This window comes from Drosophila obscura, unplaced genomic scaffold (assembly GCF_018151105.1).
Source record: "Drosophila obscura isolate BZ-5 IFL unplaced genomic scaffold, ASM1815110v1 contig_176, whole genome shotgun sequence".
In the NCBI taxonomy this organism is placed as follows: Eukaryota; Metazoa; Arthropoda; class Insecta; order Diptera; family Drosophilidae; genus Drosophila; species Drosophila obscura.
The window spans coordinates 698,910-716,252 of NW_024542763.1; the positions used below are offsets into that span (position 1 = coordinate 698,910).

Here is a 17,343-nt window from a genome sequence, read left to right on the forward strand (position 1 = left end):
AGTTATTTTTTTGACCAGTTCAGCACAATTTGCCTGTCGAACATAAATAGGTGGAGGTCTTAATTTGTTGGCCTTGGGTGTTTGGGCGATCTCATCTTCATTTGGAACACTAAGTATCGCAATTTTATTTTTATTTGCACATAGCGATCGAGCCCAGTCTGAACTAACGCTCCGTAAGCGTTTTTCGAACTTATTGGTTGGGAGAGGTGGGGCTTGTCGCAGTGGGTCGACAGTATCGGGCGCTGAGCAATTGCAGTGGTTGTGGTTGTGGTTGTGGTTGTTGTCGTTGTTGTGGTCGAAGACACATTTTTGAGCGAGGGCATTGTACTAGTTGTTGTCGATATTAGCAAATCGCTGGTTAGGCATTACGAGTTGGGGGATGGGCACTGAGCACTCCATGACCCACTTTGCAATGCAGTGGAGAGAGAGCATGCCCTCTCGTCGTTCACTTGCAGTGATGCAGTTTTTGTTGGTACTACTGCCTTTGGCGAGCGTATAATCGATCGATTTGTATAATACCAATTCTGCTGGCAGCAACTGTTCTATCTTGACGTTTAATTCGTCGACGTTCACATTTTTTTCTGCCGAAATGGCTCTTTCTAAGAGCCATGCAGTATGTAAGTACTATGTTTGTACATCTGGGATTACACGTTCAATGAGAGCTTTTGACCATGCACATGCTCTCCTTCTGGTGTTCAGTCAGGATTCATGACAATAGCGTGATTGTCACTTTCCTATTTGTGCATGTTCATTTCCGAGTTCGCGTTCCGAACGGTGTCATTTTGAAGCATGAGCTATGGCGATGAGTAAGCCGTAAAATGGTTCTGGTGGTTTCACAAGCCATCCGAGTACTTTTGGAATTTAAGCGCATGACAATGTGGACATTTTTCCATCATATCACCAATCAGCAATGAGCAGAATATTCAATATCTGTTGAAAACATTTAAGTTAGGAAGGTTCTGGTCGTTTGTGACTGCTTCTACTAAATCCAATCCAATGCTTTAAATAAATACATATGCTATGTTTTTTAAGGCGCGGTTAGGGACACTTTGGGAGAAAGATGTACCCGAAAACAACGAGGCGTTTTTTAAGGAAAGTTTTATATCGCCATTTCATTGTATACTTCAAGCTGTACTAAGCAGTCAGAGGGCAACATCCTGCACAAGTTTTGCAGAGTATTCATAAACGAATTCCCAGAGGATAGTCCACAAACTATCTCACTTCCGAGTTTTTGTGCCTGAGACGTTTTCTGACGTGTTTTGTTGTTTTTTTCCCCCCTTTTTCTTATCAGTCATTGCTTCGCAGTGAATTACACTTGTTCGTTGTGAATGACAAATATTTATGTTTGCATTTGAAAATGATCGAACAATAATATCTGGAAAATTGCCAATAGTCAAATTGCATACATACCATTCACAAAGGGAAGTGATCTGAATATGAATAAAGATCGTTGCCATAGGCGGCACGACACTCACAAGCACGCACACAAACACAAACGACACTTTTTCGTTCGCTGGTGGCGTCGTTGCTCAGTAAAAAACAGTAACAAAACAGAATTGAAAATTAAAAATCTTCCAAAATTTAGTCTGCAAGAGAACATGGTGCTACAATGTCTAAAAGCTTTACGATTAATAGTCAAAGTTGAACTTTGATTCCGGCGCATATTTGCCTGTTTGCGGTGCATTAAATGCTAAGTCTAATGGTTTTTCCATTACACATAACATAACCTTTTTATACCCGTACTCAAAAAAGAGTTAAGGGGTATATTAGATTTGTGGTAAAAGTGGATGTGTGCAACCCCATAAAGTATATATATTCTTGATCAGCATCAATAGCCGAGTCGATATAGCGATGCCCGTCTGTCCGTCCGTCCGTCTTAATGAGCGCCTGGATCTCAGAGACTATAAAAGCTAGAGCAACCAAATTTTGTTTCCAGACTCATGTGATATCACACTGCTACAAGTGTATTTCAAAAATTCGCCCCGCCCCCACAAAGGACAAAAATCTGTGGCAAGCACATTTTTAAAGATACGATAAAACTAAAAACGCAGTATCGTAGAGAATGCCCATATCTACCAGATTGCCGAATCTGAATCAGATCGGATCAATTTTATAGCCAGAATGAAGAAATTAATTTTCAGTTGTTTCGCCCGCCCCCTCCTGCCAACGATCACGCTACTCATTCGCTTTCTCGCTCGCACACTCTGCAGCGTTCAGTGCGCGAGCAACCCCTAGCGGAGGAGATGTAGAATATAAATGGTACATCTATAAATGTACATGTACATATATAAATGTACATACAAAAATGTAAAATGTTAAATTTTTTTTTAATTCTAAAATTCTAAAAAATCATATGCTCAGAAATGTATATACTGACTGAGTACGGGTATAAGTAGAGTCGCGTCGCTAGAAGCGACTCACACGTTCCTTCTCGTTTTTATTATAAACCTTATTTTATGTATTTTTTTGTAATACCGTTTCAAACGGTAAAATGTGATTTCTGGAGGGTTGTTCCACTAATTTTAGCTCAGCCGTTTCTCCATAGATTGTAATGAAGAAAAGTTTAATACACCCTTACACAAAAATACGGAAACTGGATATAATTTTGTTTAAACTTTTCCTGAGTTTTTAAAGTAAAAATATTGGAAAAAATACCGCACAAAAATCATGGTTTTTGCATTCAATATCTTAATATTTCCCACACGGTACTCTGAAATCACAAAGTGTTAAAATCTTCTTTATAGATGCATTTATCAGCTTTTCAGAACTACAAAGTTCTATGCAACCAGGTAAAAGATACTTAAGTTATGTGAAAAAGAAACGCTTATTCTAAAAAAAAGATTAACAAAAAATGTGAAAAGAAATTAAACGAAGCATGAGTTAATATTTTTCACCTTGCTACCACCATCCAACATTTTTATAACCGTACTCGGGTAACTTAACCCATCCCCTTCAGCGCTAGTCATTCTCTCTCTCGCTTTATGATGTAGATGTAGATGACAGATACAGATACTGACGAAGTACGGGTATAAAAGTAGAGTCGCGACCACAGAAGCGACTCACAACGGTCACTCTCGTTTAATTTTTGTTAAAATAAATATTGACGAGAACATTTTTCTGTTTCAGGTACTGCTAAAATATACGTTGTTTAGTGCTCAGAGCTAAGAAAATATGGATTCAAACATTTTTTTAAAATTCAAAAAATCATGAAAGCTATAAAAAAAAACAAAAAAACTAGTTGCGGAATCAAAAAGTTCAAAATATCATGAAAGACATAAAAAAAAAAACAAGAAAACCATTTGCGGTATCAAAAAAAAAATTGATCTAGTCATGTCCATTTATTGACGAATATCAAAGACAATTTTATTTAAAATATATGATGAAAAAGTGATTCGTTACCGCGCTCAAAATTAAAAAGGGCATTACATTTTAACTTTATTGGATAAGCCGTTATTTATAATCATATAAAAGGAAGATAAGCATATAGAATATTAAAGAATTAAAAAATATAAAATTTTTATTTTTCAGCAACATTAAGCAGCACACATACATAATCATAACATAACTGCTTGACTATATGTTTTATAAAGGTAAGTTTGACTAGGACTTTCTTTAAATGTTATCAATGCAATACATATTTTTTTTTGCCAAGGATCTTTTGAATATAGAAATTGTTCAGAGTGAGGACGGCGCTGGTGGGGCAATTGCTCTGTGGGCATTCCAGCCACACCACTGTTAGCAATCCAGCTACGCAAGCTGTTGCCCTCGCTCTCACGCTTATGAGACTCACCACGCTTACGCTTCCGCTCTCGCTGCCGACAGCCACCGGCAGTTGCTGAGCGCAACCCCCAGATTAATGCGCTTCTTCCCCCTAAGCAAAATATATATATACATATATATATATACTATATATACATTACGAATAAAACCCCCAGGAAAATATTGAAGAAACTTGGACTTTCCTTGGGGGACATAATTCAAACGGAAGCACTAGAGAAAGCTACGCTGACCGCCACTAATGCTCTACAGATGGCGTTTCTCAAATCCTGCCCGATCAGCCGACCCCCAAAGTCCAATCACAACCCGTGGTGGACACGGGAGTTGAGCGAAGTCAGAAAGGAATCGAGGAAACTCTTCAATAAAGCAAAAGGGACAAACACACAGGAAAGTTGGGACGAGTATCGCCGCAGCTTCAATACCTACAAAAACACCTGTAGGAGGGCGAAAAGGGAATCATGGGCAGCCTTCTGCGATGCCATAGATGGTACCACTGAGGCCTCAAGGCTTCGACGCGTACTGTCGAAGGCCCCCACCACACCAGGCCTGCTCCGCAGCCAGGACGGTACCTTCGCAGAGAGCAGCCAAGAATCCCTGGAGCTCCTCATGAGTACTCACTTCCCGGGTTGCTCAGATGTCACCGGTGACGAATCCAACGCCACCAACGACACTCAGGATCATCCAGGAGAGGAAATCGAGGATCTCATACGAAATATAATGGCACCAGACAAGATTATCTGGGCCATTAATCTTCAGTCCCTCAGTCACCGGACCGGTGTATCCGCCAGCCAGTCAGCAACGCCCCTACTCCATGGCTGAAGAATATTCGGTGCCCACTGGGTACCCCCATGGGTGGAGGGAGGTGAGAGTGGTCTTCATCAGGTCATCAGGTCAGGCCGGGAAGATAAACCACATCTCCCCAAAGGACTACAGACCCATCAGTCTGTCGTCATTTTTGCTTAAAACGATGGAGCGACTAATGGATCTATATATAAGAACCAAGCTAGACAAACAAGTGTTCAGTGGAGCTCAGCACGCCTACCTCAAAGGTAGATCAGTTGAGACCGCACTACACGAAGTTGTTGGGCATATCGAAAAGAATCTAAGCTATAAGGAATATGCCTTGGCGGCCTTTCTAGATATAGAAGGGGCCTTCAACAACGTCAGGATCGAGTCAATAACGGCCGCACTGGCCAAGATTGGTACACACCCGACGGTAACCGGATGGCTAGACAGCGTTCTCAGGAGCAGAACGATAAGCGCCAATCATGGCTCCTCCTCGTCAAGAAAGACGGTCACACGAGGTACTCCGCAATGGGGAGTTATATCCCCTCTCCTGTGGAACCTGGTCCTCAACGACCTCCTTCTTCAGCTGGGGAGGAGCGGATATAAGGTTACGGCCTATGCAGACGATCTAGTAATACTGGTAACGGGTAAATTTCTGCCCACAATCAGTGACCTTCTAGAATCTGCACTGGGCACTACCGCCAGCTGGGCACGCCAGAACGGTTTGTGGGTCAATCCTTGACTCCAAACTCTCCTGGAAGAGAAACACGGAGGAAAGGAAGAAAAAGGCAATGGCAGCTTTCTACACCTGTAGGAAGACTTTTGGACGAACATGGGGCTTACAGCCGCACATCATCCATTGGATGTATACAGCGGTAATAAGACCCATCCTGACATACGGAGGCATGGTATGGTGGGAAGCGGTTAACACCAAATCCCACCTGGAGAACCTCCGTAGAGTCCAACGGACAGCATGCCTTGGGGTCACCGGATCTCTCAAATCCACTCCACAGGCAGCTCTGGACACCATGTTAGGCCTGGAACCGATAGACCTTCATCTTAAGTGCAAGGCTGAGACAAGTGCCGCTAGGCTATTAGCCACGCAGTTCTTCAAGCCATCGCCTTATGGCCACGCCACTATACTCCGTATGGAAGATAGTGGAACGGCCAGGTGGAGTGACTACTGTGTCTCAGAGTTCTCATGGAAAAGAAACTTTAAAGGACACATACCGGATAGGGAGAAATGGAAGAGTAACACTGTCCTGGAGCAGAACGAGCTCTCCATTTTCACCGACGGGTCAAAGACGGCCGAAGGGACAGGAGCTGGAATCTTCTCCGAAGAACTAGCAACCAACATATCCCTAAGACTACCAGACTGGTGCTATGTATTCCAGGCGGAGATATATGCAGTATGGCAAGCGGCAAAGTTGGTATACACCTTGGAGATACCTCCGAGGAACATAGCAATCTGCGTTGACAGTCAAGCTGCCATCAAAGCCCTGGTATCCTGCAAGACCACAAGCAGACTCGTACGTGATCCGGTGGACGCACTAAACCAGATCAGCGCGCACTCAATCACACTCACGTGGGTTCCGGGTCACACCGACATAGCGGGCAACGAGTGTGCCAGAACTGGATCGGCCAAGCCAATGGCGGACGCAGTCAGCGACATAAGGAGACCACTACGAGACATCATCTCGCAGATGATGGGCCGAGCCAGAACGAGATCGGACAGGAGGTGGAACACCACACCCAACTGTGAGATCTCTCGCTCGCTCTGGCCCCACTATGACCTTAAATGCACCAAGACTCTCCTAAGCTTCAGGAAGAGTCGGGAGTTATAACGGGGCACTGTGTCATCGGCCGCATGGCCACAAGGTACAGACTGCCCCACCATGACTTCTGCCGCAGCTGCAGGGACGAGGAGGAAATAGAGAGCATCCAGCACCTTCTCTGCAACTGTCCTGCACTCATGGGGAGGCGTCACCAAATACTCGGTGGCGCCTTCTACGAAGATCTGGACAGCCTGGCAAACATGCCTCTAGAGGAACTGGTGCTCTTTATAGAGGCCTCGGGATGGTTCGCGAAACCTCCCTAGGCACCGGACAATATCCCGTGACGAGTGTGGGCATCACAATGGGCAGACTTGCCTCCGAGTGACCTCGACTTCAGTCGAGCAGCCCTATAAATCTAACCTAACCTGGACTTTCCTTTCGACTTGGGATTCTGAACTGTGGGACTTCGAGACGCCTCTACGCTTAAATAGAAATAAATACATAGCTTAAAATATGAACTTTACAAAAATATAAATTTATATAATTTAAAATAGATTAACAAAGTGTATTTCGGTATTTATGTATATTAGTTATATTTATATTATAATATAATATATTATATTAGTTTTATCAAAATATTTACAGCCTAATCGAAAAAAAGCGTACTCCGGTTGTCGTAAATCGCAAGATTTTTACGATTTTAAACCGGTTGTTAGTGAGCTCGCGATTTCAAAACGAATTGCACATAGCACCTAAATTAAAACATGAATGAGCGGGTAAAAATATAAACAACTCTAATGATGTTTTAAGTTTATATTTATATTATTAAAAGTCGTTTTTCGTATATCCTAATATATTTAATAAATTTATTTCTAAAGGCCCCCAATTAATAGGGTTGGGAAAAAATCGATAGCGCTATCGATACTATCGATGGTTGAAAAATTAGCCAACCATCGATTGTTTCGGTTCACCATCGATAGTATCGACCGGCAGAATGCTTCATTGAGTGAAGTTGGTGAAATCGCTCCAGAAATGCTTACGGCGGATGAATTTTCTATTTTGGAAGATCTGCTAGTGCTACTGGGATATTTTGATAGTGCCACCACAAAATGTTCTGCAAAAGAGGTAACAATATACCTGATAATTCCAATCATATGCGGGCTAAGTACAGAAATACTCGAATCAACAAAGGCACTAAAAACTAAAGAAGGTAAATAAGTATGCAGTTTTCTATTGGAAAAAATAAATTCAAGACATTCCCACTATGAAAACCGATCAGTGACCAAAATAGCAACGATTTTAGACCCACGGTTTAAAAAAGATGGATTCCGGTCTAATAATATAGCACAAAATGCAGTCATTTTAATTGAAAATGAGCTTGTTTCTTTGAAAAGTCAATCTCCCGAAAAACTGCCAATTTCACCAGATGCTCCAGAAGAATGTGAAACATCCATTAACGATCTACTTTTCAGTTTTTTAAAAGCCAAACACGCTGACAAAGCTGGTTCGGAAAGGGTAGATTCTATCAAAGCTCTTAAAACCTACATGGAGCAGAGCCATCTAAATCAGGACCCTCTTGAATTTTGGAAGGTAAATACAATTAAATTCAACAATTAAAAAGATTAAAATTAGTAATTTTAAAACAATTTATTATTGCAGAATTTTACAGATGAAGCCGTTGGCCTTCAACAAATAGCGAGGCACTGTCTGTTTATTCCCGCAACTTCCACAGAGTTTCCGCAAAAAGGACATTACTAAAAACATCCAATGTGGACAAACTGCTGTTTTTAAACAAAAATATTGATATATAAAATATTTTTAAGTTATTTAACCTTTTGAAATGGATCTCTTTATTTTACCTAATACATAAGACCGTATGAAATACACGTATTATTATTTGTTTTCACAAATTTTGGCTTTGTTTAATGAGGTTTAAAATTGTCCGATACTATCGATACTATCGAGCTTTTCCACCATCGATTGTGGAAAACATCGATGGTGGCCACTATCGATGTTTTCCCAATCCTACTCAATGAAGCATTCTGCCGGTAGATACTATCGATGGTGAACCGAAACAATCGATGGTTGGCTAATTTTTCAACCATCGATAGTATCGATAGCGCTATCGATTTTTTTTCCCAATCCTACTTCAAACGTAGACAATATTTACAGCCAGAAAGAATGAAAATTTTGACAGGCTCAAACAGCCGACTTTTAAGGGCTACCAAAAAGCCAGGGATGGTAAAAAAATATTTTTTTTATATTTTTATGCAGAATGGACATTTATTTAAAGGGAGTAATAATAAAATTATGATAATATTACATCTTAATTTTGGGGTTAATGCCAAAAAAAAGGCATTTCCGCCCACTGTGCACTGTGCCGCTCCCTTCAGCTTCTATGTAACTATTGCCCGCTAAAGCAATTCGCTCTTTGTGCTCTTTTAGTTCTGAAAAACGAGATCGCTCACAACACAAGTGAGCCGTGGCACCACTGTCGACACACTACATACAGACAATCACGTGTCTCCATTGCTACCACAAAACGGCCTCGGGCAGGCTCGATAGCAACAGAATAGACAAAATTTCTTCAGGAACTGTTAAGTCAATTTTTTTCAGTTTTTACACGATCGCACAAAAATTATTTACGTGGTTCACTACCGATTCATTTTCGCTCATTTTTACGAACAACAACGAACAACAAATCAAAAAGGGAGACGAGAGAACGCCGCTTCATTGCGACTCATACATACATGTTTACTTATGCTGGATAATGTATAACAGAAAGAAAAAAAGAGAAGACACAGTGCGTTGTTTAAGTTTACATTTTCAACACAAAACTATTTAATTAGCTTGAACGTTGGCATGAAGTTGTCTCTTATAATATTTTTATCGCCAAAAGATGTCATTTGAAAACTCGAATTATACTTTCGTATATTGTTTAAAAAAGGATTAGACTCAGGTGTCAATCCATTAAGTAATGTGCTCAATGGTTGTGGTGAGCTGCCTAATTCAGGCAATTTCACTTTACCACTCGCACAGCACATCCCATCTGCTTCACCTTTAAATTTTAATGCCTGACAATGGCGACAACGGTCGTTCATTGGACCAATTATAATTTGCCTATAAGAAGCGTAATCGGTGACACTATTGTACGCGAACGCAACACCTTGTAGATTTTGAATATCACGACGTTCATTTGCAGTTATTGTTGCATCATTGTTCCGTTGATTTGAACGGGACCTTGCTGTGCGTAGACGATTATTTTCATTGCGATGTGTAATGTCTTGGCTACTTTCACGGCTCTTTGAAGCCACAACTTGAAACGAATTTCGCGTTCGCCGACCCAAATTTAATCGTCTCGACATTTAACTTTAAAAACCACACAGGTTGGTTTAAAACGCACACATTTTCAAAAGCAACAAATATACTTACACAAATGGCAATTTTTTCAGAAAACAAATTTTCACACAAAAAGGTTTAAAAAACAAAATCTATCATCAAATGTTCTGTTCTACAGAGTGACACAAAATTAAATGAAATAGGCGTTCAAGCACACATTTTTAGACCAAATTTGAGATTTTTTTTTTGATTAATTTTTCATTTTTGTGAAAACTTTTGCAATTTGGTGCACGCGTTGCGGAGAAATGAAATGAAATAGGCGTTCAAACACAGACTTTTGGACCAAATTTAAGATTTTTTGATTCATTTTTGATTCTTTAGGAACCTATTTATAGAAAAGTACAAATTTGTTTGTGCAAACCAGGTCACATTCTCTGGCTAGTCAAAACCAATCTAGGAAATAGAGAAAAGTCTGTATTATCTTAACTTTCAAAAAACTTTCCTCCACAGTTCAAGTCACAGCCTTCAAGCTTATGCACCCGATATAGCGATGTATTCGGATCGGAAACCAAATTAATAACTACGAATCTATCTATATATATATAAAAGAAAGTCGTGTCTGTTACAACACTTATAACTCGAGAACGGCTGGACCGATTGCCATGGTTTTTGATTTGTTGGATTTGTTTCCGTCCCGAATAGCAGAATACATCTTAAAAACTCGATATGCGCAATGAATAGATGCATTTCAATAGATTTTGATTTTTTTATTACAAATATCGAGTTTTCATTGATTTTCTTTCTCCATGTCAAACATTTGTTGTCCAATCCTGTCAAATAGTCAAATTCCCGAAAATAATACCTAAGATTTATTCTACAGTATTCTACATAAAATCATCGGAAAGGAACGGAATTTAGGGAATAAAAAATCAGTTTGGTGGTTTTATGCGAGTGCACATTTTAATAACAATGCCGCGTCCTAGAAGATCTAATCTTTCCCAGCGAAGCCGTAATGCAATTAGGCAACGGAATATCGTGAGTCAATTATATAATGGAGAATGGGAAATTGCACGAAAACAGCGACGTGTTAGTATGGAGCAAAGAAGGGCCTTAATTCGTGCTTCTCAAAGACAAGAGCAAAAAGAGGCAGCCCTTGAAACGGGTGACCTGTGGAACAAATACAAAGATAACATGTCAGAAGATATTTTATATCGAATTCGAGTCAAGAAAATACGATCTTGAGGTGAATGAGGAGATCCATAACCAGACTTTGCTCTTGATCGAAGATATGTGTTACCTCATGTGCGGCAGTTTGTTAGTTAGGTTAGGAATGCCAGCGCCAGATCGCGGAATGAATGACGCATTTAATAGAGAATTGGAACGTGAACGTGAACGTGAATATGATCCACATGAACTAATCGAATCAGTTCAAACGAATGTACCTCTGTTGAATCCTAAGCAGAGGGAAGTCTATGATACACTGATTAATGCAATTGATGATGGAAATGGCGGCTTATTTTTTTTGGATGCCCCCGGTGGAACTGGGAAGACATTCCTCATGTCATTGATTTTGGCCACTGTACGTGCTAGATCCGAAATTGCGGTAGCAATTGCTTCTTCTGGAATAGCGGCCACATTGTTAGACGGATGCCGTACGGCTCACTCAGCGTTAAAATTGCCATTAAACCTTCAAACTACTGAACAACCGACATGTAACATTTCGAAACACTCCGCAATGGCCAAAGTTTTAGTAGCATCAAAAATCATCATATGGGACGAATGCACAATGGCGCACAAACGCGCATTGGAAGCACTAGACCGAACATTAAAAGATCTGCGAAATGACTCGAGATGTTTTGGAGGTGCAATGATTTTATTATCTGGCGATTTCCGACAAACACTACCAGTCATTCCAAGATCTACTGCTGCCGACGAAATAAACGCTTGCCTCAAAGCATCAAATCTGTGGCGATATGTAAAGAAACTTCAACTGTCTGTAAATATGAGAGTTGCATTGTTGAACGATCTATCTGCTGATGATTTCTCGAAGCAACTGCTGACTATCGGTAATGGCCGTGTTCCTGTTGACAAATCGAGCGGTTTGATTTCATTTCCTCCAAATTTTTGCAATTTCGTATCATCAAAAGACGAGCTTATCAACAAAGTATTCCCGGATATCATTGCTAACCACAAAAATACTAAATGGTTAAGTGAGCGAGCAATTTTGGACGCTAAAAATAAAGATGTATATGACCTCAATATTATAATTCAAAATCAAATCGTAGGTACTCCTATATAAATATATTATTTTGTATCATTGTTTTACGTTCATCAAAGCCTAAATTAGTTCAGCTAAAAAGTAACACGACATTCATTGACTGTTAGGCGGTACGAAGTTTGCCGGGTCAGCTAGTAATTTCTATAAACAAAAACTGAGATTAAAAGATGATGAACCAGTGTATATAAAAAATTACCGAAGTCCACATAGTCAGGTGAACGAAATACAAAAGCAAGTAGGAAAATTGATCTCCGACGGGATTGTTGAACCATCTGTAACTGAATATAATAGTCCATTGTTACTTGTACCTAAGAAACCCTCACCCGGTTCAGAAGTAAAGAAATGGCGATTAGTGATTGACTATCGCCAGAATAATAAAAAAAATACTATCTGATAAATTTCCACTCCCTAGAATTGATAATATTTTGGTTCAATTAGGTCGAGCAAAATACTTTTCATGCCTTGACTTAATGTCAGGATTTCATCAAATTGAACTCGAAAAAAGTTCAAGAGATATAACGTCTTTATCAACGAGCAACGGCTCATATCGCTTCACGCGATTACCTTTTGGATTAAAAATAACGCCTAATTCATTTCCGAGAATGATGACTATTGCATTCTCTGGACTAGAACCTTCTCAAGCATTCCTTTATATGGATGACTTAATAGTAATCGGTTGTTCCGAAAAACATATGCTTTAAAACTTAACAGATGTTCTTGAGAATTGTAGGAAATACAACCTAAAGTTACACCCAGAAAAATGTTCATTTTTTTATGCATGAGGTGACTTTTTTCGGTCATAAATGCACTGATAAAGGAATACTTCCAGACGACAAGAAATATGACGTCATTATGAACTACCCAGTACCGCACGACGCGGACGTAGCATTTTGTAACTATTATAGACGCTTTATAAAAAACTTCGCCGACTATTCACGGCACATAACAAGATTATGTAAAAAGAATGTTCCTTTTCAATGGACGGATGAATGTCAAAATGCATTCCAATATTTAAAAACAAAACTTATTGAACCTACTTTGCTACAACATCCGGATTTTAGCAAAGAAATCTGTATAATTACAGATGCAAAAAGCAAGCAAGTGGAGCGGTTTTAACTCAAAACCATGATGGACTCTAACTTCCAATTGCATATGCATCACGAGCATTTACAAAAGGAGAAAGTAACAAGTGTACTACTTAGTAGGAATTAGCTGCAATTCATTGGGCAATATTACATTTTCGACCATACATTTATGGAAAACATTTTATAATTAAAACAGATCACAGGCCTTTGATATATCTATTTTTAATGATCAATCCAAGTTCTAAACTGACACGTATGAGGCTCGAATATTTAAAGGGTAAATACAATTATGTAGCTGATGCGTTATCAAGAATAACCATTAAAGAGCTACAAAATATTACAGGACATATACTGAAAGTCACTACTAGACATCAAAGTATACAAAAATTCCACGAGGAAAATAAAGAAATAGAATTGCCTAAGCAAACTATTGAGAAAGCTTCAAACCCCAACGTATATGAAGTCATCAACAATGACGAAGTACGTAAAGTAGTGACCTTGCATATTAAAACTAAGCTATGTTTCTTTAAATATGGTAAGAAAATAATTGTAAGATATGATGTTACCGATATACTAACGGAATTCTTGACTTAGGTCAATTCTTCCAAAGGCTTGAAATTCAAGCCGGTATAAATGAAATCAGCCAACTCAAAGTGGCACCGTGGGAAAATATCTTTGATCAAGTATGAATCCATCGATAATTTCAAAAATATGGGCAATAAAATATTAAAATCATTAAGAGTAGCGCTACTCAGCCCGGTGACCCAAATAAAAAGTTTAAAAGAAAAAGAAGCAATACTGTCTACATTTCACGACGATCCACTTCAAGGAGGTCATACTGGCATATCAAAAAACTTTGGCCAAATTCAAAAGACACTATTACTGGAAAAGTATGTCTAAAGATATAACTGAGTACGTAAGAAAATGTCAAAAATGTCAGAAAGAGAAAATTACATCGCATACAAAGACTCCATTAACAATAACTGATACACCTATAAATGTTTTTGAATCATTTATTCTGAAGTACGGTCCCATGAAGACGTTCATTACCGACATGGGAACAGAATATAAGAATTCAATTATAAATGACTTGTGCAAATATTTAAAAATTAAAAAAATAACATCTACTGCACCCACCACCAGATAGTTGGGACAATCGAAAGAAGTCATGGAACTTTTAATGAATACATACGATCTTATATATCAGTTGATAAAGCTGATTGGGACGTATTGCTTCAATATTTCGTTTTTTGTTTCAAAACGACCCCCTCAATGGCACATAATTATTGTCCATATGAGTTAGTTTTTGGTAAAACAAATAATTTACCAAAAGAATTTAATAGTATAGATAACATAGAACCGATATATAATATAGATGACTATGCTAAGAAAAGTAAATATAGACTAGAGGTAGCATACAAAAGAGCTAGAATTATGATAGAAGAAAATAAGAAAAGAAATCAGAAACTATATGATCAGAAAGTAAGAAATATCGATATATCAGTAGGTGATAAAGTTTTGCTAAGAAACGAAACAGGTCATAAGTTAGATTCTAAATATACTGGTCCGTAAAAAGTAACGGAAATAGGATATAGAAATAACATTATAATAACGAATAATAAAAAAAGGAAGCAAACAGTTCATAAGGATAGATTAAAAATTTGTATTTCATAATTGTATTTAGTGTGGCCACGCATAGGAATGAATTTGAAAAAAAAAAAAATTAAAAAAAAAAATTAAATTTTTAACTTCTTCTAAATACACTTTTCTATACATATATGATAAGTAATAAACATAACTATAATTTAGTTTAAAAAAAATAACTTCATATATATTACGTTATTTTTCAAAAGGAGGGAGATGTAGTATGCATATATAGCCAATACCCACTGTACCAAGAGTACTTAAAGGGACCACACTGTAAAATTTTGTTGCAGTGCTTATGCAATAAATATTCCCAGGCATATTTCAAGTGCGACGAAATACGATTACACATTTATGCCTGGTACAACATTAGTGCAGCGTCGTCATATTTCACATAGCCGACGGCACATGAATATGATCCGCACAAAAATGTGCATATTCCCTTCGCGCCCCCCCGCTTTCAGAAGCGCTAAGCATATACAAATATATGAGAATAAACGAATGCGGCCGCTCCGCTGCCGGCGTCTCGGCCAGCGCAGCTATGCGGCCCTATCTAAGAAACTCTTTGTAAGAAATATAAAAAGACATTCAATAAAGAACAGACGAGGGGAACGGATGTTCCTCTTGATTAAAAGAACAATCAAACTGACACATATTACACCTTATTAGGACATGCGTCCAAGCGCTGGCGGCCCGATCCCGGCTTTCCACATCTCTCACGCGACTCGCCCCTCTATTTGCGGCCCTTTCTCTGCCGCTATCGGAGAGCAACCCGGGTGATTTTGCCGCGACCGGATATTTTCGGATAAACCCTTCCCGACCTTATTCCCCGCAACACTGTGTGGAACCATGTTCCTCACACTCTCCTCTTTCTTCCGATAGCGGAAAACTCCCTTTTCTGCCCCGTCGTGGCGGCTGCTCATCCATCGTTTTGAATCTGGCATTGGGCGGGATTTCTGTACTGCGACGTGCGCCATCTGGCGGTACCAGCACTCCCCGCACGCTGATCAGTTTCTTCACCCGGCGCCCCACCAACCGGATCCGGGCCTGCGCTCCCGCGACCGTCCGAGGCTCCGGGCACGATGCCTGCCCTTTCAGGCAGGGCCTTCCGGCCGTTGCCGCCACTGTACTCGGCCACTCCCATGGCCCGCGCTCCCAGGACTCGATCTCCGGCCTCCCAGGTGGGTTCTCCGACGTGTCGGTCACTGTGCTCGGCCTGCCGGTCTCCATCTCCGCCCTGATCTTCGTCGGTGCCACCGGCGCCGTCTCTGCCGCCGTCTCTGCCGCCGTCGCCGCGTCTGCCGTCGCTTCCTCTGCCGTCAGCACCTCTGCCGTCGCCGTTTCCGCAAACGTCGCCGCTTCTGTCGTCGCCGTCTCTGCTGTCGGTACCTCTGCTGACGCCCACGTCGCCGCCTCTGCCGTCGCCGTCTCCGCTGCCGTTGCCGCGTTTACCTTCCATCCCGCGCCCCTATTCCGCGGATCACGTTTGTTGCTCCGCTGCGGAAACTCCTCCCACACGTGTGCGCGGCTTCTCTTCACCGTCGCCGTCGGATTCCTCCTTCGACTCGCTGGTACTCTCCTCGGAGGTCACCGCCGCGTGCCTCTGCTGTCATTCTTCCTGCTTGGCCCTGATGCGCCGCGCCATCTCTGCGATCACCTGCCTCACCTACTGGATTCGGAGGCTCTCCTTTTCGGCTGCATTCGCCGTCTTGCGTCGCCATGCTGCCCGTCGTTTCTCCTGCTAGCTGACCGCTCTCCTCGCTCCGCTTCCACCACCTCGATCTCTTCGGAGCCGCTGCCACCGGGAGACACGATCGGCGTGCTCGTCTCGGGCCCCGAGGTTGCCGGCGACACCATCAACTGCAGCTCCGGTGAGCTACTCCGCCCCCTCCCTCGTCACCTCGCGAGAGCATTTCCGCCCGTCGCTGACTGAGGGTGGTGACATCGCAGCCACCTTCCTGCAAAATCTCGTTCTGCTCGCTTACAAAATCAATCACTGCGTTCACCTTATCCTCCCACGGTCAGTCTCCTCGATCTGACTCTCGGTCGTGTGACTCCCCCATGCAGTGGCTCGTACGCGAGGCTCATCCAACACCTCGCTCGGCAGACCACGCATGGGCGGCACACGCCATCAGTTCCGATGTTCGTCCCCGCTCTTGGCTCGTCTGCTGTGGTAAGAGCCTGGTCCTGGACCATCATCTTGCCGGTGTACTTTTAGCAATAATTTTTAGTGTTAATCCTTCTCGTTCATCCTGCGCGATGATACTTCTTCCTCCGCCCCCTACTACCTCCTTTTTTTTATTAGTCCGTTGGCTGCGGCTTTAGGTCCCCTATGTGCGCGTTCCGCGTTCGTTTGTCACCCTCCTTCTTTAATTTCACTGTCACGGGCGACACGAAATTTACTATTTGACAGGGCCCATCATATCTTGGGGCCAGCTTTGCCGCGAAACCATCCGCCGCGCTCGACAAGTGATGTTGCTTAACCCATACCACTTCTCCCACCTTCGGCTTCCACGGCCTCCTTGGCAGATTGTAATACCTGGCTTGATCCTGGGCAGCTTTCTCAAAATTCCGACGCACCAGTTGTAATAATTCTTTCAGCCGCGTGGCGTTATCTTCCGTTGTCTGAGTCTCTTGTCCAGTTCCAATTGTCTCCTCG

The 17,343-nt window shown here is 41.3% G+C and overlaps 1 protein-coding gene across 1 annotated transcript; it reads right to left on the reverse strand.

Moving 5' to 3' along the window:
- Window positions 1-15,603: 15,603 nt before the first annotated feature.
- On the reverse strand, window positions 15,604-16,143 carry LOC121403922 (protein qua-1-like). Its single transcript, XM_041592214.1, has one exon. It carries the CDS (start codon window positions 16,141-16,143, stop codon window positions 15,604-15,606), a length of 540 nt encoding a protein of 179 aa, XP_041448148.1.
- Between the last annotated feature and the right edge of the window lie 1,200 nt (window positions 16,144-17,343).

Bases quoted from the DNA above. Each gene is read 5' to 3' on its own strand.
- LOC121403922 (XM_041592214.1), bottom strand. From the start codon at position 16,143: ATGGAAGGTAAACGCGGCAACGGCAGCGGAGACGGCGACGGCAGAGGC.